This window comes from Pelophylax lessonae, assembly GCF_965119305.1.
Source record: "Pelophylax lessonae genome assembly, chromosome: 5".
Taxonomy (NCBI): Eukaryota; Metazoa; Chordata; class Amphibia; order Anura; family Ranidae; genus Pelophylax; species Pelophylax lessonae.
The window spans coordinates 229514607-229542079 of NC_138772.1; the positions used below are offsets into that span (position 1 = coordinate 229514607).

The 27473-nt window shown below is 41.7% G+C and overlaps 1 protein-coding gene across 1 annotated transcript in view; it reads right to left on the reverse strand.

Annotated features, from left to right (window-relative positions):
* Nucleotides 1-6350: 6350 nt before the first annotated feature.
* LOC309556087 (sodium-dependent neutral amino acid transporter B(0)AT3-like) overlaps nt 6351-27473 on the reverse strand; it is a 171189-nt gene continuing 150066 nt past the window's right edge. Inside the window, exons 10-12 of the mRNA XM_082258407.1 lie at nt 25241-25400; nt 19363-19525; nt 6351-6610 (exon numbers count right to left, since the gene is read on the reverse strand). Coding sequence (XP_082114533.1) covers nt 6431-6610; nt 19363-19525; nt 25241-25400 — 503 coding nt within the window. The 3' untranslated portion in view covers nt 6351-6430. The remainder of the gene's footprint in view (nt 6611-19362; nt 19526-25240; nt 25401-27473) is intronic.

Genomic DNA, 27473 nt, shown 5'->3' on the forward strand with positions numbered 1-27473 from the left:
GCACAGAGTCAAAACCTTTGCATATTCTGTGATGCTTCTGTCAAGGCAAAGCTGCTGTGGCCTACTTGAGAACTGTTGACACTACAGCACGATGCCACGTAGGATTCATCATGGGCAAGGCAAAACTGGCTCCACACCCTGAGCATACTATACCTAGGCTAGAACTTTGTGCTGCAGTACTAGCTGTTGAACTAACAGAACTAATAACCTCAGAGATAGACATTGACCTCAAGGATGTTCAGCTCTACACAGACAGCAAGGTAGTGCTAGGCTACATCTACAATGAGACCAGACATTTCTATGTTTATGTCAACAACAGAGTGTTGAGGATTAGGAGATCCACTAGTCCAACACAATGGCACTGCTGACTATAATCCTGCAGACCATGCTACAAGAGCTGTTGCTGCATGTAACCTTAAAGACACAACATGGTTTACAGGACTTGCAGTCTTGTACGATGCAGAACAGACTTTTCCTAAAAGTGACACTATTGAACTAGTAGATCCAGACTCAGACACTGAGATCTCAACATTTCATACTGCAACTTCAGGCTGCCAGCTTAAATCTAACAGATTTACCAGATTCTCAAAATGGAAGACACTTGTTCGAGCTATTTCTTGTCTTATCCATATAGCTCGCTCCTTTAAAGGTGACTCAAACATCTGTAACTGCAAGGGGTGGCATCATTGTCAAAGGATCAGTTCAGCATTAGAGCTAAAGCAGTCTCAGGATCTTATCATCCGCACTGTACAACATGAAGCCTATGCTAAGGAGATTGACTGTATCTTGAACGGAAAACCTATCCCTAGAGACAGTGCCCTAAGAAAACTTGACCCATTTCTTGATCGAAATGGACTACTTAGGGTAGGTGGTCGTCTAAAACAAGCCAACCTAGAGTCAGATGAGAGAAACCCTCTAATAGTTCCTGGTCACCACTACATTGCTTACTTGATTGTGTCACATCATCACTCCCATGTAAAGTGGAAGTCAAGATCCACAGAAACAAGGAGACAAAGTTGTTCCTCAGACCAGTTTCTGAACTAATGTTGTTGTTGTCATCTGAGGAATAAATAGTGGTATCTGATGATACCAGGCGGGGAGTGTCATGCCTTCAGCCTAAGAGAATAATTAATATTATTGAAACTTGCAATACCGATATTGTCCACAAGATGCCACTGTGACAAAGACTATTGATGGACAGTACTCAATGGTATTTCTTGCTCTCTATCACTGCAATCTCCATCTTAGAGGAATGAGACTGTCCCTCATGTTCTTGTGGAAGATTCTTGAATCCTTCTAGGAAGCATCACTGGTATGCCTCAGAACTGTTGACTGTATACTCAATGCATATCTTGTTTATGTTTATATACTGATTGTATGCTTTTATCTGTTTATTTCTAGTTTCACCATATTACCAATCCTATTTGCAATCCTACTCACCATCCTATCTGACTTATATCCTGTTTCATATGACCACCATTCTTTCACCGGAATAAAGTCTAAAGTTATAAAAAGACTGGTTATTATGGGATTGAAGGTTTAGCTGTATGTTGAGCTGCATACACGCCTGGGGCATACATGTAGTGAGAACAGAACATAAAGATTTTAAACTGTAAGTTGCTATGTTTTTATTAATAAATGTTCGGATTTACTGCACCATGGCCCATGGCCCAATCTTTTCTGAGACCTTAGTAAAAGATGCAAGGATAGTACCACACAGGATACGCTGGCAGCACCCCACAGTACCCCAGAGAAGTGGAAACCGGTACCTATAGCCCTGCAGAGAGTGAAGCAATCCCACTGGAAATAATACATAAGCATATTATTTACAGTATTAAGGTGAGCGGCTTGCACACCTAGAGGTGATTTAACACTGAAGAGCACAAATACCCACGCTGCAAAGAGGTGTAATAGAGGATTCTTTGGGACACTACCACATGTTTTAACACTAAAGCACTGGTTAAATTGATTGTTTGAAATCAGAAGATTATATGGACTTTTTTTATTTATTCATTATTTGCACTGTTTTAATGGATTATTAATATTGTACAGCACCAGCACTTTGATTCATTGCACTATAAATTTGTGCACAACACAACTTTTTGGAACTAGAGATTGATCCATAGTTTCTTTCATATATTGCACAGAGTATTACATATAATTTATCCACTATATATGCACCTTACTTCCACACTTTCTTGTATTTGCATTATTGCACAGTACCATAGTTCATAATCACTATAGGCTCTTTATATTTATTATTTATTACACTCAAGTCACTTTGCACTTTGTATGACCACCGTATATTGGTATTGAGTTTTTTTTTGATAAGGACATTTTTTTTTTTTTTATATAATGAAGAGTTTCTTTGATTTATTTAATTAATTAATTAACTTGGCGTGTACACTAACATTAGTCTAGAGAGTGTGACTGCACTGATTACATACTATATCCCTGAAGCGCAGTATTCCCCCCCAAAAAATATATTCACCATACTGTCAATATACAGGCAGTATTGGGGATAGAGATAGAATATTAACCTTCCAAGACAGTGCAAGAATCACACCCAAAAAATTAGGCTTCGCCATTGTTCACCAAAGAAGTTGAGTGCACATGCTCAACGTCATATCCAGGGGTTGTCTTTGGGAAATAGACGTATGAGTGCTGCCAGCATTGCTGCAGGGGTTGAAGTGGTGGGGGGGGGGGGCAGCCTGTCTGTGCTCAGACCATATGCCACATACTGCATCAAAGTGATGGCTGTCATCCCAGAACGAAGCCTCTTCTAAGGCAAAGGCGAAACCTTGGGATCTAGTGATCACCAGTCAGTGTGGTTTAATATAAGAACTGTGAAAGAGTCACACCACACAAAAACAAAAGTTTTAGATTTTAGAAAAACAGACTTTTCAAAAATGAAATTAGTCATAAATGAGTTCTTATCAGACTGGAACGGATTACATGGAGTCCAGGAGAAATGGGACTACTTAAAGGGTGCATTATTGAAGGCAACAGAAAATTGCATTAGACTTGTCAGTAAAAGCAAAAAAAGGAAGAGACCACTGTGGTACTCAGCAGAAGTGGCCCAAATCATTAAAAATAAAAAGCTAGCATTTTGTATTTATAAAAAAACCCAGAGCAATGAAGATAAGGAAATCTACAAGATTAGGCAGAAAGAGGCCAAGCAAGTTATAAGAACTTCTAAAGCGCAGGCAGAAGAAAAACTAGCTCAGTCTATGAAAAAGGGGGATAAGACATTCTTCAGATATATAAATGAAAAAAGGAAATTAAAACAAGGAATAACTAAATTAAAAACAAAGGACGGAAGGTATGTAGAAGAGAATAAAGGGCTAGCCGACTGCCTTAATGAATACTTCTGTTCAGTTTTTACAGAAGAAAAAGAAGGAGAAGGACCTCCACTCGAAAGGATGACTAATGAATCATTTGATGCATGTGTCTTTACAGAGGAAGACGTTCTAAGATTGCTGTCTAAAGTGAAGACAAATAAGTCACAGGGTCCTGATGAGATACACCCAAAATTATTAAAAGAGCTTAGTGGTGAGCTGGCAAAACCATTAACAGATTTATTTAACCAATCATTAGTAACAGGAGTCGTCCCGGAAGATTGGAAATTGGCAAATGTCGTGCCCATTCACAAGAAAGGTAGTAGGGAGGAATCGAGCAACTATAGACCAGTGAGTCTGACATCAATAGTAGGCAAATTCATGGAAACCCTATTAAAGGATAGGATTGTGGAACATCTTAAATCCCATGGATTGCAAGATGAAAAACAACATGGGTTTATTTCAGGGAGATCATGTCAAACAAATCTTATAGATTTTTTTGACTGGGTGACTAAAATAATAGACGGTGGAGGTACAGTAGACATTGCATATCTAGATTTTAGTAAGGCTTTTGACACTGTCCCACATAGAAGACTTATCAATAAACTGCAATCGTTGAGCATGGACTCCCATATTGTTGAGTGGATTAGGCAGTGGCTGAGTGACAGACAACAAAGGGTTGTAGTCAATGGAGAACATTCAGAACAAGGTCATGTTACCAGTGGGGTACCTCAGGGATCTGTACTGGGACCAATTTTGTTTAATATCTTCATCAGGGCTTGACAAATTTTCCTGAAATCTAGGAGCCAGCTAAAAAAGTTAGGAGCCAGTTTTTTTTTTTTTAAACTAACAACCAAGCTTTATTTAATAAAACAGATACTAAATTTACACATAAATACGACTAGAACCCCACTCTCCTCTATAGCACAATTGGATGAAAACAGACTGTCTGTCTCTTTCCATCCGATGCCATCTGATCCGATCCACGGGATGGATAGAAAATAGAACCACCATCCGTCTGCTTTTGGTGGACAGGATCAGATGGCGGCAGATTACTGCTTCATAGAGGAGAATCAAGGGTCCGATCAGGTCTGCCTGAAAAACTGACAGGCGGACCTGATCAGACAGCCCGTGTGAAAGGGGCCTTCGGCTGTGGCATGGCGATGAGGGAAAAAAAAAAAAAAAGATTTTATATACATATATATATATATATATATATATATATATATATATATATATATATATATTTTTATTTATATATTTATATATATATATATTTTTTAATAATTGGAGAAAAAAAACATTTTTTTTTATTTTTTTAATAATTAAAAAAAAGAAAAAAATATTATTTTTTTTTTTTTTACATTTAAAAAATAAATTATATAAATAATAATAACCACACTCCCTGTCAAAGGTAACTAACTGGACAGGGAGATGGTAATGAATTGAGAACAAAAAGGCAGTGGAAACAGCATTACAACAGTCATTACTCCCGGCCTCCACAAGAGGGCGCCAGTTCCCCATTGAAAGCCTGTCATCTCAAGTAGGCCGAAAAGCCGGGGCCTCAATTTTCGGACGGCCCGGAAGTCCGTGCACTCCGGTGGCAACCAGGTGAGGAGTACAAAGACAAGTGTGCCTTGCTTGCAGTCCAGCGTGGCGGTGGGAGTGTCATGGTCTGGGGCTGCATAAGTGCTGCCGGCACTGAGGAGCTACAGTTCATTGAGGGAACCTTGAATACCAACATGTACTGTGACATACTGAAGCAGAGTATGATCCCTCCCTTCGGAGACTGGGCCGCAGGGCAGTATTCTAACATGATAACAACAGCAAACACACCTCCAAAAGGACCACCGCCTTGTTAAAGGAGCTGAGGGTAAAGGTGATGGACTGGCCAAGCATGTCTCCAGACCTAAACCCTATTGAGCATCTGTGGGGCATCCTTAAATGGAAGATGGAGGAGCGCAAGGTCTATAACATCCACCAGCTGTGTGATGCCGTCATGGAGGAGTGGAAGAGGACTCCAGTGGCAATCTGTGAAGCTCCGGTGAACTCCATGTCCAAGAGGGTTAGGCAGTGCTGGACCACACAGTAATGGTGACCACACAAAATATTGACACTTTTGGGCCCAATTTAGATATTTTCACTTAGGGGTGTATTCACTTTTGTTGGAAGCAGTTTTTACATTAATGGCTGTGTTGAGTTATTTTGAGGAGACAGAAAATTTACACTGTTATGCAAGCTGTACACACTCGCAAAGTGTCACTTCTTCAGTGTTGTCACATGAAAAGATATAATAAAATATTTTCAAAAATGTGAGGGGTGTACTCACTGAACTGACAGAGCATGTTGCTGTACGCGAAACAGGAGTTGGACGCGCTTTTTGTTTTACCTTCTTTGAATTGGGCCTACAGCCACATCTTCACAACATTTGGGATCCTTTTCAAAGATGAAAGAAGGATCTTACTTCTCAAAAAGTTTATTGGTTTGAAAAATATACATACGAGTGGTGGCAGACAATATGGAAATAAATACTTTAAAAGAAATATGAGTGCATATTGTATATGATAGTTCAGTTATACAGATATTGAAATGAAGAAATAGATTGTCTGACAAAGTTCCAGCTTGTGAAGTTTGTCTCCAAAGCATATTTCATATAAACAGTCTTCCTATTATCTTTCTTGGATGAACTACTGAGCTTGAAATAACCTATTTCTTTGGACCGTTATCTGATGTCTATGAAAAGGGTAAGTTGGTCCAAACTAAACAGTGCAAATTCAGTCTTGTAAGAACTTGTTTATGGTTGGTGACCACTACAATATAGAGAACCAACTGCTAAAGTCAGTGCTATAAGCAGACTACCCGGCCATTAAATATCTAGTGTAATTCTACATACAATTCTGTATACATTATAAACCATATGCCCCACCATTTGCATTGTTTTTTTTTTGTTTTTTTTTGTTTTAAATCTTTATTTGCTACACTACTTAACATCATAACTTCAGGCAAAAAAAACCCTCATCATCTAGAAAATAATGTATCTTTTACATATAATTCACAGTAACACAAAGTATACAGCACAAGCTTTTTTCCTTCTAATTTAAAATGTTTGCATGATCTCTTGGTTCATAGTTTGGTTTCTTTTTCAGTTTCTTTTTAATGTGGTGAACCAGCGCAACTAATGGAATACACATGGATGGTAAGGCTACCAACAACACGCAGATGGTTACAACCCAACCTGGATAGCTTTGTACCTTCTTCATAGGGAATTCTTCCTGTATGGGAATAAAATATATAATGTTATAAGGTTACCGCCAGTATAACCTTTGCAGTACTCCTTCATCCTTCCAGGACGGCCTACAAGTGAGAGATTGGGGCTCCACCCTACCGGAAACACAACCAATTTGCAGCTTATAAAAAGGTCCCACCCACACCTTGTGCTTCAGTTCGGTTGCGTTTCCAACCTACACCAGAACATTTGTTGTTTTTTCTTACCTGAAGGCAGTGTATGTCAGATGGTACCCCTGTAAGTCAGGTACGGATGGCCTGAGAAAGGTTCCTCCCTATCTGTCTCCTTCCAGAAGGATCTTGCAGGTCACCAAGAAAGGTCCAGGCAGTCGGTACCTTAGCAGAGAATGAACCCTCTATGCCTGAAGCCTGTTGTCTCTGCAGAAGTCTCCTCTGTCGGTTCCCTGAAGGCTCAGCGGTGAAGAAGGTAGACATTTTTTGAAAATCCCGCCAGGTAAGCGCGCCTCAAGCCTCGTTGTGGAGACCGGAAGTCCGTTCAGGGGAGGCGGAGCCAAGCGTTCCGGAAAAGGAAGCTCAGCACAGAGGAGACGCTGGACCCGCATGTACCGATGGCGGACTCTCCAGCTCGCAAGGGCCAGAAGGCCTCTAAAGAGACAAAGCCTACCGCAACCCATTCCGTTGAGGACGGAGCAGCGGTACAGGTGGCTGCAGGGAAGAGTGACTTGAAACCGGGTAAGTGCTTTGCCTTACTTTCTTGGGGCCTAATGACAGTTTATGTTGAGGAGACCGTCAAGCCCTATATTGCCTTCCCTATGGACAGCCTTGTTAGTTATGCTTGCCTCGGCAGCACATATACTAAATTTGGGATAGAGAGTATTGCCTATTTATTCTATCTCTCTTACTGTTTCAGATCTATCCACAGCTCAGGAGGCCTCTATCAGACCCCCCTCTGCCTCAACGAACACATCTAGAAAGTACGGTAACTGTGGGGATAGACTGTCAAGGTCTTATACTAAACCTTTTTGCCATACTTGTATTAATAAGGTGGCAGGGCAGGAAGCATCTGAATTAATGAAAGATTTTCTTAAATCAGTTCAGGAAGAAATGTTGGCTACTATTAGGTCCTTTCGGGCTACAGCAACTGACTCTCAAAGTTCAGTATGTTTGGGACAGTCAGATAGAGTCTCAAGGGACATTCTTTCATCTCAGAAAAGTTTTTTGTCTACAGTAGGTCCCTCTGTCCTCCTTCCAGGGTCACAGGTCATTCACTCGGCACAGGCTAGGGATGAAGAGGATCCAGGGGAAGGAACAAGTCATCAAAAATCATAGTCTAAAAAATACTCAAATAGGGAGAGTGATAGTGAAAAAGAAGGTTCCAGTAGGAACAGGAATCTTTTTTCTCTAGAGGATATGGATGGGCTCCTTAAGGCAGTATATGCTACTGAAGGGATCCCTGAGCCAGCCAAAGAATCTTCCATACAGGATAAATTTTACAAGGGCCTGGGGAGATCCCAGTCCAGAGTAATCCCTATTCACCAATCCCTGAAAGACATAATCTTTCAGGAGTGGAAAAAACTCGGGAGCACTCTATCCAGGCCTAAGACCTGGAAAAGGAGGTACCCCTTTGAAGAGGAGGAACTTGGGAAGTTTACAACGAATCCTAAACTAGATGCCCCTCTAGCCCAGGTATCTAAAAGATTCGATTTGTCTTTTGAGGATACTGGGAATATTAGAGATGTCATGGACAGTAGGACTGAATCTCTACTGAAGAAGGCATGGGATGCTAATTCTTATAAGATGACCACAGCCTTAGCAACTACATGTATGGCTAGAAATGTGGATTTCTGGATAGGGAAGCTTACCAGAAACAAAGCAGTAAGCAAAGGGTCACAGGACGTCATAGATGCCTTGGCTGTAATTGGAAAAGCTGTAGCTTATCTAGCAGATTCAGCTGTAGAGTCTGTTATAGCCTCGGCTAGAACAGCAGCTCTTGTTAATTCTGCCAGGAGATCGGTATGTGTTAAAACCTGGGAAGGAGATATCACTTCCAAACTAAAACTTTGTGCATTACCTTTTGAAGAACCTTTGCTTTTTGTGTCAGGCCTGGATGAAGCCTTATCCAGATCCTCAGAAAAAGGGAAGACATTTCCTATTAATAGGAAAGAAAGACAAGGGAAGTATTCCTTTCGGAACTCCCAAGAGAGAAACCAAAGGCCCTTTAGAGGGCCACCCAAAAAAGGGGGTTTAGGAAGGGGTAAGCAAAGAAGTAATTTGCTGTTCCGCAAACCTTGGTCCAGCTCTAAGGAGCTCAATTGACGCCAGAATCAAGGTAGGGGGCAGGTTATCCCATTTTGTTTCCCAGTGGGAAAACATCTCAACCAGCCCTTATATTCTTCAGATCATTCAGGAAGGCTACTGCCTAGAGTTTTAATTTCAACCAGTATCAGAGATAACTATGACTTACCCATCAAAGGAGGTACACAAAAGGGAAGCCCTTTTAAAGGGTATTCAAGAACTGGCAGAACAGAGGGTAATAACCCCTGTGCCAGTAAGCCAGTTTTACCAAGGCTTTTATTCCCACATTTTTGTAGTCCCAAAACCCTCAGGGAAGTATCGTCTGATCATAAATCTCAGAAACTTAAACAAATTCCTAATATACAAAAAATTCTCAATGGAGAATATTTATTCAGTCAGGAAAGTGTCTTTATGACTACCCTGTATCTCAGGGATGCCTACCTGCATGTTCCAATTCATACGGAACATCAGGCATTCCTGAGATTCGCAGTGGTAACAGAAGGAGGGACTGCACACTGGCAGTTCAGAGCCCTTCCCTTCGGCCTAGCAGCCTGTCCAATGATTTTTTCAAAAGTACTGGCAGAGGCTGTGGCCCATCTTCACCTACAGGGTCTAGCCTTAATTCCATACCTGGACAATCTGCTGATCAAGTCAGGGCAGACACTCTAAAAGTGCTAACGGTTCTACAAACATTAGGTTGGCTAATAAACGTAGAAAAATCTTCCATGAAGCCCGCTCAGGTTCAATCCTATCTAGGTTATTAGATAGATTCCAGAGCTCAAAGACTTTTTTCTCCCGGAGGAAAAGGTGGAAAAAGTTATCTCCGCAACAAAAAGTGCGTGTCTTCTTCCTCTGTGCTCAAGAAGACAGATTCTGAGAGTTCTAGGGCTAATGACAGCCTGTATCCCAGCAGTAGAGTGGGCCCAGCTCCACTCACGGGACATTCAGTTCATCCACCTGTCTTCTTGGGACAAAAGACAGGAGTACTTAGATGAGAAAGCGACCCCCCCCCCCCCCCAGGTTATATCTTTCTTGAAATGGTGGACAAATCCAGAGAACTTGAGGAAAGGCAGGTCTTAGGGTCAGTGGCAGACTTTGAGGATCACCACGGACGCAAGCACCTGAGGGTGGGGAGCTCACCTAGGGAGAGCTCATGCTCAAGGTACCTGGGATGCTCAGACAGCTCTAGCCTCGTCCAACTACAGAGAACTAAAAGCAGTAGGAGAAGCCCTAAGGGCGTTCGAAAGGGACATTTCAGGGAAAGAAGTCCAGATCTGCTCAGACAATGCTACAACAGTAGCCTACCTGAATCATAAGGGGGGGACCAGATTCTACACCCTGTTAAAATCAACTCAGGAAATTCTGTCATGGGCAGAAAGTGATTTCCCTGTCAGACATACACATAAAAGGGAAGGACAATTGGGAAGCAGATATCCTCAGTCGCCATCCTATAAAACAGAGTGGGAACTGAATTCCACAATTTTTCAGATGCTGGTGCAAAGGATTGGCCAACCAGAAGTGGACCTGTTTGCCACCTGGAAGTACAAGAAAGTAGAAAAATTCTTCTCCCTATCAAAGCAGAAAGGCATGCTGGGCATGGATGCTCTGGTGCACCCATGGAAGTTCAAACTAGCATATGCCTTCCCCCCCTCTAAATTTGATTCCCAGAGTCCTACAGAAACTGAGTGGGTTCCCAGGCCTACGTCTCATCTTGATTGCGCCTTGGTGGCCCAAGAGGACATGGTTTGCGACCCTGATGACCCTATCAGTAGCAGCCCCTTGGAAACTCCCAGAGCTTCCAGATCTGTTACTACAGGGACCAATTGTTCATCCCAGGCCACAATTTTTCCTGGTGGCAGCCTGGTCACTGAACGCAAAATTCTAAAAAACAAAGGTTATTCAGATAAAGTCATAGACACACTCCTCCGAAGTAGGAAACCTGTAACAAGAAAAATGTATTCAAAAAGTTTGGAAACATTTCTGCACCTATTGTTCTGGAATTTTTACAGGATGGGGTAGATAAGGGTGTGGCAGTTAACACCCTTAGGGTGCAGGTAGCAGCCCTTTCTGTGTTTCTAGATAAAAGTCTTGCTAAGGAACCTTTAATAAAAAGATTTTTGTTAGCAAGGGATAGAGCTACCCCTATAAGAAGGAATAGAGTCCCTCCGTGGGATTTAAATAGGGTACTGGAGGCGTTATCTAGTGACCCCTTTGAACCTTTAGATAAGGTCCCCCTTAACATTTTGTCTGTAAAGCTTGCTTTCCTTGTGGCGGTTACAACAGCCAGGAGGGTTGGGGATTTACAGAGCCTGTCCATTAAAGAACCCTTTTTGTTGGTTTTTCCAGACAGGGTTATTCTTAGACCAGATCCATTATATCTGCCCAAGGTAGCATCTTCCTTTCACAGGAAACAAGAGATGGTGTTGCACTCATTTTGTGAGAACCCCAAGAAGGCAAAGGAGCAGCAATTTCACTGTTTAGATGTAAGGAGATGTCTCCTCACTTATTTGGAGAGAACCAAAGAGTTTAGGAGGTCTAGTCACTTATTGGTTCTTCACTCTGGACCAAGAAAGGGACTGCAAGCTTCAAAGTTGTCAGTCTCCAGGTGGATCAAACAAGCCATTAGTATGTCTTATGAGATTTCAGGTATTCCCACTCCAGCAAAGCTGAAGGCACATTCTGCAAGGGCCCCGGCAACATCCTGGGCTGAAAAAGCTGGAGCCTCCTGGGAACAGATCTGCCATGCAGCCACCTGGTCCAGTCAGGATACCTTCCTGAAACACTATCGTGTGGAACTACTGTCTCAACAAGACCTTACCTTTGGCCGAAAGGTTTTACAGGCAGTGGTCCCACCCTAAGGTAGGCCTGGGTGGATTCCTTTATTATCCTCTCACTTGTAGGCCGTCCTGGAAGGATGGAGAAAACCTACCGTTAGTGTACTGGTAACGGTTTTTCTCTGAATCCTTCCAGGACGGCCAGGCCTACTTCCCACCCTGGAAAAAAGGGGTGAGTTTAAAAAAAAAAAAAAAAAAAAAACTGTATCCCTTGGGTTTCGGTTGGAAAGTTACTTTTCGATTACTGAAGCACAAGGTGTGGGTAGGACCTTTTTATAAGCTGCAAATTGGTTGTGTTTCCGGTAGGGGGGAGCCCCAATCTCTCACTTGTAGGCCGTCCTGGAAGGATTCAGAGAAAAACCATTACCAGTACACCAATGGTAGGTTTTTAATGTGTTCTAAGGTTATTTGACAGGATCTGGGATTAAGGTCAGCTAATTAATACTTTCATAAGAAAAAAGAAAAAAAAATGCACACTCAGTGAATGCTAATCACAATAAAATAAATATTCATTAACACAATTGCTAAATATCTCTATTTATTTGCAGGATCTGGTTGTCAGATAGGTGATGGGGGTGGCCAACAGTTCAGGGATTGGGATAGGTCTGTCTTTTTTAGTCCATGTAGTGAGAGAAGATTCAGGAGGGGGGTCATGGGTTGTAGGTTGGTCACCTGAGGCCAGGAAGAGGGTAGGCATACATTCAACTTTTGCCTTAGGCTGGAGTGCAGTGTAGGCCTGTGACTATAGATCAATCCATAGGAGGAGTGGCATAGACAAGTGACTGTGTGTGTGTGTGTGTGGGGGGGGGGGGGGTGCTGGGGCTGGTGTAATGTGGCCTTGTGATTTAAAGTGTATTTTCACATTTGCAGCCTAATTGGGATAACACCTGGGTTATATTTCTTACATGTTCCCATTTACATAGCATAACTTAAAAAAAAAAAAAAAAAACGCAGCTTACCTTTTGTAGATGCTCTATGCTTGACCCTCCAACAAGGAAAAATCCTAGATAGTTTTTTTTTGGGGGGGGGGGGGGGGGGGGCTGGGCAGCTGTGTTTGCCATTACCCTGTCTATACTGTGCATGAAGTTTTTCTTCAATTGTAATAAGTTTTGAACACTGTCTGTCTTAAAATAAAGGGTTAAAGAGGTAGAGGTTGGGCTTTCTGCATTGTATGTTAATGCAGACGGACTTGGGCAAGCTTACTCTAACTTTGCTCAAAATACCTTGCAGTCAGCCATGACACCTCCTGAGAAACATGTAAAAAGGAAAATATATTTTAGGCATGCTATGTAGATTTAAATACATAAGGCCTTTTCACAGAGGCAATCCAATCAGGTCCGCCTATCAGTTTTTCAGCTGGACCCGACCGGAAGGTTCATGCACACCTGTGAACGGACTTCTGTCCATTTACACCCACCGGTTTCTGGGTCCAATCCGAGCCACTAAAAAAAAGGGAAGAGGATCCATCCTCTTCCATTTAGACAGATCGGATCTGAGTGTAGATAGGTTTAAACAGACAGTGGAGTCCGTTTACTCCTGGCCCCCCATAGAGTAGAGCGGGCTCTGTCCATGTTTGCTCTGCATAAATCAAGCGGACACCGATGTGTCTGTAAGCTGACCCCTGTTGATTGGAATGGAGTCTGCACCGTGTGAGAAGGGTTTATAAACATGTAGTAGGGTTTTTTAAATTTTGACTGCAAAAATGGAAATACTAGAATGAGGCAGTGTTTGTTGGTAAGTTTAGGTTGAAAAGAACAGTGCAGGCTAATTTTAGGTCTGTGGAAGAAGAAAATGGGGTGAGGTGACTTTAGAATATGGAAGGTATTGTTTTGTTTGCTGACTAGAGGTCAGAGGTACTTGACAGGGCTAGTGAGGGCTGCAATACAAACCTAACCAGTATATTTTTTGTAATGCTTTTTGGTGGATAGAGGAAGCCTCTCTGTTGTAAGATCAACTTCTCATGAATAGTAATGGCCATAGATGGATTTAAATATGGCTGGTCCCTGCCGAACTGGCCGAATTATGATTCAGGCCAGTTTTAAGAATGGGTAAATTAGTATTCTAAACTAGAATTAAAAAAATAAAACTACTGAACACTCAGGCCACTTTAGGCCACGGAAAATGGAGGAGTGCAAGGTCTCTAACATCCACTAGCTCCATGATGTCGTCATGGAGGAGTGGAAGAGGACTTCAGTGGCAACCTGTGAAGCTCTGGTGAACTCCATGCCCAAGAGGGTTAAGGCAGTGCTTGAAAATAATGGTGGCCACACAAAATATTGACACTTTGGGCCCAATTTGGACATTTGCACTTAGGGGTGTACTCACTTTTGTTGCCAGCGGTTTAGACACTAATGACTGTGTGTTGAGTTATTTTGAGGGGACAGCAAGTTTACACTGTTATTCATGCTGTACACTCACTACCTTACAGTGTAGCAAAGTGTAATTTCTTCAGTGTTGTCACATGAACAGATATAATAACAATTTTACAAAAATGTGAGGGGTGTGCTCACTTTTTTGAGATACTGTACATCATTAGAGGGTGCCAAGGAGCTTCTATCAAAATCTCATTAAGATTAAGGTGATTGCAAATGATGCAGCAGTGTAAAATATGCCAGTAGCAGGACATTTTAATATAGAAATTTTAAGGCGAAAGTTACTGTAGACAAAGAGCACAGGTGGGACTTTTGATACATGAATAAAGAGACCTCAAAGAATGTAGCAGTGAAAAATAGACCAGCAGCAGGACAGTTTTAAATAGTAATTATAGGCCCAGAGCTACTATAGACAAGGAGCACAGGTAGAGACTTTATTACATGAATTTGAATACTGCAGAAGGTACTGCAGTCTATAACTGGAAAGCAGCAGGACAGATTTGATCAAGGATAATAGGCCTAACTAATATTTACCTACCTTTTATTTTATCAATAGGTGTAGGGGATGCATTGGATATCAGTGATGTAATATGGAGTGTTTTTGTTACATGTTATCCTTCTGATTCTGAGGTAGTCAATATGATGTAATGCGTAGATGATCTAGTGCTACCCTGAAGTTCTGCTCCCAGTAATGAGGAGATTTTATTGCTTTTAACAAATAAAAGATAAAAGGACTTTATACTATGCTAGTAATTTTTCTTATATTGTATATGCTGTATATATTATACAGTGGCAGGAGAGTATGCAAGAATCTGGATACGATTGTAATGTGTGTGGGAGAGATGAGACCTTGAAATAATTTTTAGAGTGTATTATTTGAGAGATAATAGCCACAAGTATTGTTCAGTGAATGCACCATCTGTAAGGACATTGGTAAAGTCAAAATATAAGTGGGGGAGATGAAGAAGGTTTTCAAATAGATAGACAGCTTTATTAGATTTGCAGTATAAGAGAGGAAGAAAAGGCATGTTTTATCCTGAAATAATCATTAGTATGTATTATTTGAGAGACAACAGCAAAAAATATTTTACAGTGACGTGACCGTATGTAGACAGCTTGGTTGTCAAAGACAAGAAATCCGATTCCACTAGGGGCAGAGGCTGGACTCTGCAGTGGCTTGGCTACGGAGGTGACACAGAGAGCCTTGCGGAGTCATGTACAGGAAAAAGAAACTATTGAGGCTGGATATTCAATGGCAAATGAAGGGAATGGGGTCAACATACCCGCTCATTCAGAGAAGGGCCAAGGTTCATTGTCTAGGGAGCAACCTTGTCTTCCCCAGAGCACCCACAGGGAATGGTTTCGCTTTCACAAAATGGCAGCGATGATGGTGGTTGCTGATTTGCTGCATACTATTTGCCTTGTACAGGGGGAAGACTCTACATTGAACATGACACAGGTGAGTTTGACGCTGGTAAGGCCCCAATGTAAAAGGGAGAGACAAGGTAGGTTTAATCCTTAAATATACAGTAGATTAGAGTGTATTATTTGTAACACATGCATGGTAAGCCTGCAATTTAAGAGGGGTAGGTAAGGCAAGTTTTATCCTGAAATAAAAATCTGAGTTTATTTTCTAAAAGACAAAAGTCACAAATAATGTACACTTGCTGGATAGTATTTAAGCAGCTTGGTTTTGTCACAATTTAGGAAAAAGAGACAAGACATCAATTCAATGCAGCCCTACTCTTCCTCTTGCTGATGTCCCTCTAGTATCTGGTCTATCCGGCCATAGAGTGTGTGCTCAAGGAAGGGCAGTAGATAGATTGTATAACTATATCCTGCCTTGTCATGGCTCATCATCCTGGCAGCCTCTTCAAAAGGTGCCAAAATGCTGCATGCATCCTGAATGATGAGCAAATGGTATGGTGAAAAGAATTCCAGTTCCTCAGATCCCATCCTTGTATCAAAGGAGAGTCACAGACTGGGCTGTTGACAGGCAGCTTGTGATGCTGCTGCCTTTCTGCCAGGCAAAAACTGTCAGGGTATGAACTTCTATAGTGGCCACAAACTCTTCTGACCTGATAAGGGAATGTCCCGGAAGTTATGGTATTTAACTATATCATGCTGCATCTCAAGGTTGAGGACATATGTCATGCAATGATGAAGGGGGACCAGCAGGTTAGTGCTGTTGTCGCACACAACCTTTCCTGGCTGAAGATGGCAAGGGGTCTTCCTAGGACTGAAGAGCTGCCAAAGGCTCTGGTCCAGTGTGGCTCTTGCCCCCCAGGCATACCAGCTGCAAAACAACATAGAAGAGTTTAGCCTGGGAGATTGCATTGCTTTGGTGCCCTTGGGAGGGACTAATGATTCTGGGGAGTTGGAGGATGGGACTGGAGAGGGGGGTACAGCTGCAAGAAAATTGATCCAGTCTGCCAAAAACATGTAACGCTTCTGTACATGTTTGCTAGACCACGTGTCTGTACTCAGACACATTATATTTAACGTTGGTGGATGTCAGAAATGGCTTTCTGGGAAAAATATTAGCAAAATATTGGCAGGTGGGTACCTGCAACTATGGTATAGCACAGGGCATAACCATGTGGAAGGAGGGTTGCTTCTATGAGTTTGAATTGGAGCAGATGCAAAGCAAACAGTTGTCTCAAGCTGGCATGAAAATACTGTGCACGGGGGTGATAATGGGACATTTTTCTTTCTTTTGTTTCTGCAGCTGCACCTGCACCTGCATTTGGGTGTGGGTGTATGGGAATTATGAGCAGGTTCAAGCCTTTGCTTGACCCTGTTCAGTGTGGCACCATGACCCTCTTTCATGCTTGAAGATGTATCCTAAGCCCCTAAACTCCTTGTGAGACTTCCCTCTTTGTCACAATAAGAGAGAGATTTTGGAATAATCTTATGGAGGGCAGAGAGGTGGAAAGTGAGGAGAAAGCAGGAGAATTGTGGAGCTTTTGCTGCCTAATTGAGATGCTGCATTGTGTCTCCTCATGCATGTGGTACCCAAATGACAAGCTGATATGCTGCAGGCAGATGCTGCTGACCATAAATGTGCTGTCAGCAGCAGATGTGTTAAAAAAAGCTCACACTGCCTTTGTAGACTGGCCCTGGGGATAGCAGTGGCCTGTAGCTGTGGGATAAGTGTCATCAGGAGAATTAGAACGGTGGCTTTCTCCAGCCCTTTGCAGGTTGCCCCAGCTCCTGAACACATTACTCCCTCACTACTGTTCTGCCTCTCCTTAGAGCAGGTTGCATTCAAGAAGAAACTATGACAAATCTAAGAAAAAGTGATCCTAGTGGTCAGACTCTGGCAAAGGATAGGGCAAGTGGCAAACAGATTAAATGAGACTGGCCAGGCTTTAATAAAGAATACATGCAGAGCTTCACCAGATTTTGCACTCTAGTTTTAGTAAATCAACCTCATAGTATCAGTAGAATACAGCAAACAAATTGTCTAGACATGAAATCCACACAATCCCTATTGAAGAGAATAAGTGGTGCCTGTGATAAGCTTTGCTTATCAACAGAAACATCTAGAATCTTCTGATATTTTATTTTATCCAGGCAAAACAACTTTCCAGAGCTTGGCAATAGTCTCTTGTAATGATTTAGTGATCAAACGCAGACAAACTGAATGATTACATTGAGATTGCATGTATTATATGTAGCACCCTCCTAGGTAGGTGCTAGAGAGTGAGTATAGTTTTGGCTCTGTCTGCCCATCAGAGGAGCAGCAGGCAAATTCGTAATTGCTTTCTGCTTAACAGAGAGCAGGATCTGTGAGTTAGGTCTGCTCATGGTGCTCAGTGTGTGATTCACCTGGTCTAGGGGAGTGTTTCACACTGGTCCAATGGGAAGGCATATTGGACAGTGGAGAAAACCTGACCAATGGGTACACAGGCTGTGATACAGCCCCAGTGATTGGCCAGACTGCTATCTCGGTGCATGGTGGAGCGTGGTATAAAAGCCAGGAGCACATGTGCTCAGGGTCTTTGGCTGGTGAGCAGAGTCCCGGAAGGAGGGTGGCGGCTGCCTCCTCTTCTGCAGCAGTTTGTGTATGTTCACAGGCAGTCGGCCTGGTGAGCCAGAAGGAAGGAGCTGACTAGAGGGGTTGAGACACTGGAGAACCTGGAAAAACAGTGTCGTGAGTACAGGGGATCGTGTCTAAGGGCCTGACCAGGAAGGGGGCCACCCCGGAGTAGAGCAGTCAGAGGATGGGTGGAGTGAAAGGGGGTGCTAGGTGAGTACCCTGAAGATAAGTGCTAAGCAAGCATTGTATTCAGAGACTTTACCTCAGATTCATCTAGTGGCAAGGTGAAACTGCGACCTTGCTGCACTTTCAGATAGAAGTCCTCAGCATTGTGAATAGTTCAAGTTCTGGAGTATCCCACTCTTCCCTTCTCCCATCCCTATTTAAAATAAAACAAAACAACGACCCCTAGACTGTTTATTGACTGAGCCGGAAAGTAAAGGGATTTACATTTTGCCTAAATTGCAATCATATATGTGTTAAAACTCCAAGGAAAGCTTGGGTGTTAATTGCACTACTATGTTTATTGAAAATATGACATAAATAAAGTGGTTCTAAAGCCTTCAGGTTTTTCACCTTATCTCAAACTTCTGGGGTGAAAAACTATCCGGGCCCCCCCCCAAGCCTTCCCCCCTTAGCTCATGTTGCTGTCAATCAAATGCTGTGCTGAGCGAGCAGGAGCGGAACCGTCCACCCTGTGTCAATATGCACAGGCAGGACAGCTCAGGTGTGAGCATGCACGGGTGTCCCCATGGAGAGCAGCTTTCCATGGGGGCACTTGGCAAAGAGAAGGAGTCTAAAGCGCTGACGGGGGACCCCAGAAGAACAGCATCGGGACAGTTAAGTATGACATACTTGTTATTTTAATAAATAATTTAAAAAAAGCTTTAATGTCGTTTTAAGCCACTGTTATTGTTATCCTTTATAGAAAAAGCCCCCATCTTTACAGGCTGATTCTAAATTTTGAGAAAGAAAACTGACAGGCCTGCAGAGAGAGGCCATACAATGGCAGTTGTTTGAGCAAAAGCTATTGTTTTGTGGAATTGGTCATTTTCTCTGTTAAATGGACACTTGGACTGTGTAGTCATTTATGGAGAAGCTAGCGCAGATTGTTACGTTTTGCGTGAAAATGCTGTCTGTTTTTTTGATTTTCTTAACACCCAGTCCATGAAGGATAGCTATTCAATAGTAATGAAACAAAAATGATTTTATTCTTGATTATATCACATACTTACATAACTAGGATCCCATGTTTCATAAGTTAAAGGTGTCCAAAATTGAACAACAATATACGCCAAAAACATTACTCCCATTAGCACTGGACTAATAAATCTCCACGTTGCTTGCCAATATATATTTGGATATCTTCCAGTCATCCATTTGATATCTTCACTGAACCTTGGGGACATTAATGTTGGTGGAAGTTATTTAAAATAAATATACTACACAACCTTTTTTTAAATTTTCTTTCTAAATACATGCTTTTAAACAACATTTTTAAAAAATTATGAAACTATTCCTAATCTTAAACCCAAAACATTTAAATATCAATTTGAATTAAAAATAGCTCCTAAAATATGACCTCATTTTTTTTTTAAAAGCAAGCCTTTTTTTTTTATAAGTACTTCTTTTTTTCTTTCAGCATATTATTTAGCCTATTTATGACACCCAGGTGACTAAAGATTAGATATGCAAATCAAATTTTGCAACATTAGTATGCATTGGCTAAAGCTTACCATACACCATACTAAGCTTACCATACACTAGTAGATTTTCAAACAAACATTTGTCCACAAATTCTTTATACATTCAATGACGTCAAATTAAGTAGTTTGCTTTTAACATTAAATTTTGGAATAAATTTCCGGAAGAAAAACAGATACACAATTAAAGTTGTAAAGTCTCAAAGTTTTTCACCTTAATGCATTCCATGCATTAAGGTGAAAAACCTTTTCTGCTTCACCTGCCTTTTTTCTTATCTGAAATCAATCGTTCCAGCGATGAGCACGAGCCCAGCAGCTCCAGCCGCTGTCTTGGGTCCTCATTGGATAGATTGATAGCAGCAGGAGCCATTGGCTCCCGCTGCTGTCAATCAAATCCATTGACACGGGAGGGGCGGGAGTTCTGCTGTCTCTGTCAATGGACGCAGCAACAGGAGTCTATAGGCCCCTATAGAAAGCGGCTCTCCGTGGGGGCGCCCGAATAAGAGAAGGAGCCAGGGGCAACGCCAGGGCACCCCAGAAAAGGATCCGGGCTGCTCTGTGCAAAACCCTTACACAGAGAAGGTAAGTATAACATGTTTGTTATTTTTAAAAATATAATAAACAAACATTTACAATCACTTCACATTTGTTTGTTAAAGAAAATTGTTCAATCCTACTCTTTTGAATTTTCTTATCTCTGTGGTCCAAAACGAACATCAATTTGAGGCTCGGTTCACACTATTGCGATGCGGGAAGGCTGCGAATTCGCAGCCTGTTCCCGCATCGCACACGCACCCCCGGCAGTTCACACTGCCATATGCGATCCGCTGGGGGTGTCAATGTAATCTTAACGACACCCCCAGTTTGATCGCATATCGCAGTGCGATCGTGCAGTTCGCACAGGATCGGATCGCACAAGTGTGAACCGCTGTGCGATCCGATCCTGATGCGGCAGCAAAAATGCCTCCTGTGCGTCTTTGCTGCGGGTGCGGTGCGAATTTAGCCATACAAACTGTATGGCTAAACTCGCACCGCACAGCTGATCGCATGTCATGTTGGAGCAGTGCGCTCCGACATGACATGCGAACCCGGCACACGCAGAAGTGTGAACCGGCTCTGATCCAACTAATGATTAGAAAATGGAATGAAAAATGTTAAAACTAACCTTTTTTTTAACAAAATTCTACTAGTGTGCAGCCAGCATCAGGTCACAGTGCTCTAATAGAACAATAGCATAAGCAAAAGAGAAAGGCCTGGAAAATTGTGTGATGTCTGAGGGTGACTAAAGCTAGCAAAATTCTACCACTGTAATTTCAGCTTCAAGGAAGTAAAACCTTTTTTTTCCCAATTTGGATACAGTAAAAGGAGGCAAGTTTTTTTTTTTTTTTTTTGCCATCTGTGTTCAATTGGAGAAATTTCCCTTCACTTCCTGTCCCATAGCCAAGGCATGAATCCTTAGGTCACCAGAACCAGTGTGTCTATTGGATGATTTCCCCTCTATTTCTGTTCTGGTGACCACCCAGAATTTGGGATTTTCTTTCACTTTCACTCTCAATGATATTGAAAAGCAGGACAAATAGGGAGGGAAAGTCTTCCTAAAGGGGGAACAGACAGCAATAAAAAGTTATACTTTAACCACTTCTGGACCGCCGCAGTTTTACGTCGGTAATTTGACGTTAAATACTGGTGTTGTGGCAGCAAATAGTCGCCATAACCCTGGTATTTTCTTACAGGGCAGACGGTCCTCTTTCACATAAAAGTGGTCCCAGCGGTGGATTCACCCCAGAATCACTTTTATGGGCGGCAGGAGAGTTGCCCCCCCCCCGTCGCTTCCTGGTCGTTTTCCCCGCTTACCAGGGCCGTTGGTAGCAGGGAAAATGATCCGATCCCCCCATGTCCCAGGCAGGAAGTCGAGTGAGGGCAAGATGGCCACTCGACTCTATGGCCTTGGAGGACCGGAACAACGTCATATGTCGCTTCCTCCCAATGGCCTTAAAGGGCCCATTTTTTTCTTGCTATTAAGGCTAGATGTGAGATCTAAGGTCTTTTTAACCCCAGATCTCACATTAAAGAGGACCTGTCCTGCTCATTTATTTTACAAGGGATGTTTACATTCTTTGTAATGGGAATAAAAGTGATCATAAAAGATTTTTTATAAAGGGACAGTGTAAACAAAAAAAAAAAGGTAAAATAAATAAGAAAATTTTTTTTAAAGCGCCCTGTCTCTCTGAGCTTGCGCGCAGAAGCGAACATATTTGCAAGTCACGCCCACATATGTAAACTGTGTTCAAACGACACATGTGAGGTATCACCACGATTGTTAGAGCGAGTGAAATAATTCTAGCCCTAGACCTCCTCTGTAACTTTAAACTGGTAACCTAGAGACATTTCTAAAAAGTTGCCTATGGAGGTACAACAAAAGTTAAAACATGCTAAGGTTGCAACAAAAAATAGTACAATATTTCACACAGATCACCAAAACATTAAAGAATATGTTACCCCAACATTTCATATTCCTGATATGAGTCTGTTATATCATGTACTTATGTTAAAAAGTATCCTGTTCTCTTTGCATTGCTTTCTTTGTGTAAAAGAAACGTCTAGAGGAAAACAGATTTCGTCTCCAAATACAGAAAGGTTTCTTCGCCGTAAGAGCTGTGAAATGTGGAATAGACTCCCTCCAGAGGGGGTTCTGGCTAGCTCACTAGATTGCTTAAAAAAGCCCTGGATTGTTTCCTAGGTGTACATAATATAAATGGGTAATAATTAGTGATCGACCTATATCATTTTTTTGTTGCCGATATCGATATTTTGCAGATCGCATATCTGTATCGGCCGATATTTTCACACATGTAAAAATTACCCAAAAAACACAAAAATCAACAGAAATCTCTTAATAAACATGTTAATCTTTATTTATTAACATTTTTAACATTAAGTGCTCGTTCTTCACACCTTCAATTCCAGGGACATTTGCTTTGCACTTCACATCCTGATTGTGCATTAATGCATAAAACTGACTGCACTGCAGTAACATATTGCAGTGTGTGAGTCCACTACGGCAGCATTTTTATGATAAAAGTGCTGCAGTAGTGGACTAGTCTCACACACTGCAATATGTTACTGCAGTGCAGTCAGTGAAAAACAGCTAGAAAAAAAAACTAGGCAACAGCTAGACAGTAGATTGGATAGGAGTCAGTGGACTACCTCTGCAGTAGGGCACTCACTGCAACTACAGCAGTCAGTGCAAAACTGCTAGAAAAAAGCTAGGCAACAGCTAGACAGTAGGTTGGATAGGAGTCAGTGGACAACCTTTGCAGTAGGGCACTCACTGCAACTACAGCATTCAGTGCAAAACTGCTAGAAAAAAAGCTAGGCAACAGCTACACATTGGATTGGATTGGACTCTTAGTAGTAGGGCACTCACCGCAACTACAGCAGTCAGTGCAAAACTACTAGAAAAAAAGGTAGGCACCATTATAATAAACTTTTATGGCCAAGGAGTTCATATTTACACATGGCCAGAGCTGATTTACTGTACATGTGGGCCTCTGCAACAGGGATCTAAAGGAGTCTCTATATAAATTGTTTACACTGCACATGATTTCTGTCACCATATTGCAGTATCCAGCAATGCAGTGAAATGGATTGTTTTCCACCATATTGCAGTAGAAAACACAACATGAATTGATAAAGTGAACAAACAGATTGAATATAGGGTAGATGGCAAGTTGAATGAAAAATTTTATGGAATGTGGAATGTTTCCACGGAAAATACAAAAGTAACTAGAGTGCACTGTTTGCCAGCATAAGACTTTTTTTTTTTCTTATCTCCATAATAAAAGGGCTTTAATAAGAACCAGTCACATAAAGGCTTAAGCAGAAATCGAAATATTGACTCTGACTTCAATAATTACTTATTAAATGTGTACAGTAGGGCTTTATTCAGTTGGAACTTGGTGGAACTCAGTTCCACCACCTTTGACTCAGGCCCTCTGCTCTCTGCTCACCACTATCACTCATAAACACAGAGGTCTGGCTTCCTGTGTTTTCAAAGTGCAGCATGGGGACAAAAGAGATGCCAGTGCCTGGGTTGCAGTGCAAATGCTGACTGCTCCACTGGATGATCTCCCTGCAAGTGAGAGAGGCCAAGCCATCTACAGTGTGAGGGGTGGTACTAGAGAAGAAGAGGGGTAAAAGTGAGATGGAGGATGCAGAACTAAGCAGCTGTGGAAGAAGGGTGAACTGTGTACTCTATGTGTAGTACACCCCTGAACTCTGTACACAGCACACTCCTGGACTCTGCACTGTATACATAGCACACTCCCGAACTCTGCATTGTATACGTAGCACACTCCCGAACTCTGCACGTAGCACACCCCTAAACTCTGCACTCTGTGTGTAACCCCACCGAACTCTGCATTGTATACGTAGCACACTCCCGAACTCTGCACGTAGCACACCCCTAAACTCTGCACTCTGTGTGTAACCCCACCGAACTCTGCATTTTATACGTAGCACACTCCCGAACTCTGCACGTAGCACACCCCTAAACTCTGCACTCTGTGTGTAACCCCACCGAACTCTGCATTGTATACGTAGCACACTCCCGAACTCTGCACGTAGCACACCCCTAAACTCTGCACTCTGTGTGTAACCCCACCAAACTCTGCATTGTATACGTAGCACACTCCCAAACTCTGCACGTAGCACACCCCTGAACTCTGCACTCTGTGTGTAACCCCACCGAACTCTGTACCATGTACATAATACACTCCTGGTATTTGTTGCCCCTTTAAGACCTTCCCACTGTTAATGAAATTTTGACCAGTTTTGGGAGGGGGTTTTGAGGGGGGTGGGGTGGGGTCGGCTGTGTTTGAGTTTCTGCGTCTTTTTTTCTTTTCTGAGAAAAAAAGCCCTGGTGTACAGTATGTACACCCTATTTAATGCTCACATTTTATTCAAGCTAAACCGTCAGCTTCAGCCAAAGAAAATAAAATTATTAAGAGGGCAAATAAAAATATTTCATGAATAATTTTGTACAACTATAATAGTTTGCTGTAGTACTGAGAGGGGACTTCAGCACTTTCCACTTTCATCTGGAAATGTGAGTTTTCATCTTGTTCTTTTTCAGGCTGTTGTCTGTATACATTTGTTGGGTTACAGAATGAGGATTTGGATTTCTGCATGAGTCCAATGAGACAATGCTACTAACTCCAGACATGTTTTTTTGTTCCATCCATCTATGGTACACTGAATGGATGCAGAGGTGTGCCAGTACCAGAAAAAAAATGCTTTAGGCCATCAATATCTTTAATGCATAGATGGGTCTCTCCTAACCCTCTGTATTTTTACAACAAAGCAAGCAGTTTAAGATACATAAATAAATGTAAAATTGCAATCTGTTTACCTTTTAATTCCATACACGTATGTGACAGCAATTATTTCACAAAATGCAATTATAAGAAGTGTCAAGGAACCGGTAAAGGTATCAAAAATTTGAAGCCAATAATTTCCAGATCTCATTGTGAAAATGAGAGAAAATCCAAAGGATAACAGACAGATTAAACCTGGAGGAGATAAAAAAAAAAAACGATTAAAAAAAAAAAAAAAAAAAACGACAAGGTGTTATTGGTCTGCCAAAGTACAGTTTGCAAGGATTAGGCCAATTTGCTGGAGGGGGGGAAGTAAGAAATTAGAGTTGACTGAAGGGATCTCAGACTTTGTGTGTTGCTTTACCTTATGAAAGTTACCGCACCAAGTATAATACAGCCCAACACATACCCAACCCCGTACCCTACAAAAGTCATCAGGATCACCAGATATTTATTGCAAACTGGATTTTATAGTATTAAAAAGTGGATTTTTTTTAACACTAGGTGTTTGTGCTATTGCAGCAGTGTGTGGCATCACAAAACGTCACCCACGCAACAGACACTTACTGCAAGCTGTAATTGTGGTGGTACAAAATACATTTTTAGTTAAATAACTTGGGACTCGTTTATGCATTCATTTTTTGTAGGGTTGGTTGTCTTACAATGTGGGTCATTGCAAAACATTACCCAAAACATTCTACAAACTGCATTTTTTGTATTCTAAAAGTGTCGCAACTAAATAAATAATTCTGTATCTACACATAAACCTGGGAGCTTTAATTCATTTAGTTACTGAAGTGGTATTTGGTGTGACATTATTCTACATTAAGGGGTGTATTTATAAAAAAAAAAAAACAATATGAATAGCAGTTTGTCCAGTGAAAATGCATGAACATTTGTTCTGTGCTACTGAGGCAAAAATAAAATGTTATAGGCTATTTCCTTTTCTAGTGGAATGGTTTTCAAAAAAATTGTACATCTGGCCACTAGATGGCACTAAGTATTTAAAATAAAACCTATAATACTTAATGGCTAAATGCCACTAGATACTGTATAAGACCTGGGTTGCACCCATTACAAATTGCCAGCTTACATTTTACTCTTGGTTTAGAGTAAGATTAGACTGAATGGTTGGCTTTAAATTGACAAGGCATGTTATGTGTGCAACTATTCTTTTCTTTTCAGGAGAGTCACTTATCTAATAAGCAAACACACTGTGTAACTAACGCGGTATCTTGTGTATGGATCCGCTGCCCTCTATTGTTTGTATTTGTTAATAACCCTTCTGCTAATATCACAGTGATATGTATAATTATTTATCAGCACTTCCTGTCTCTGGGAGACTGGCTTGGAAATCCTAGAGGAGGAAGTGAAGAGAGAGAGGATCTGAGATCACATGTCCCAATGGAAGAACCGTTGCTAATCAAGGCCAGAAGCGGGGTGATTAAGCATTTGTGTTTCCTATGTCCCTGCTGTCAGTCAGTGGTCCCCTGTTCTCCCCTCCAGTGCTCACTGGAGCACTGGCCTGTGGAGGGGGCTGGAGGGGCTGGCTCAGCAGATCACTGAGAGGCTGAGTCAGGTGTCAGTCCAGGCATCTGGGTGGATCCCGAGGTCAGCCAACAGCGGCTGAAAACGGGTTACAGGAGTGAAGAACGAACTGAACTCTTGTGATTCATAGGAGAAGTATGGCAAAAAAAAAGCTTAGGCCATACTCCTCCTTTAATACTTTACAATTGTTGCTTAACCACTTTACCACTGGAGGATTTTCCTGCTTTACGTCCAGGCCACTTTTTGCAACTTGGCACTGCGTGACTTTAACTGACAATTGTGCGGTCATGCAACGCCGTACCCAAATGAAATTTAAGTTCCTTTTTTTCCCACAAACAGAGCTTTCTTTTGGTGGTATTTGATCACCTCTGCGCTTTTTATTTTTTGCGATATTAATAAAAAAAAGCAAAAATGTTGCAAAAAAATTTACATTTTCTACTTTGACACTTAAAAAATATCCAATATATTAAATTTTTGTCCTATATTTAGGCCAAAATGTATTTAGCTACATGTCTTTGACAAAAAAATTCTCAATTAGCGTATTCTTAACCGCTTTAAGATCAGAAGATTTTACCCCATTCCTGACCTGGCTATATTTTGCGATTCGGCACTGTGTTATTTTAATGGACAATTGCGCGGTCATGCAACGCTGTACCCAAATTAAATTTTTGTCCTTTTTTCCACACAAATAGAGTTTTATTTTGGTAGTATTTGATCACC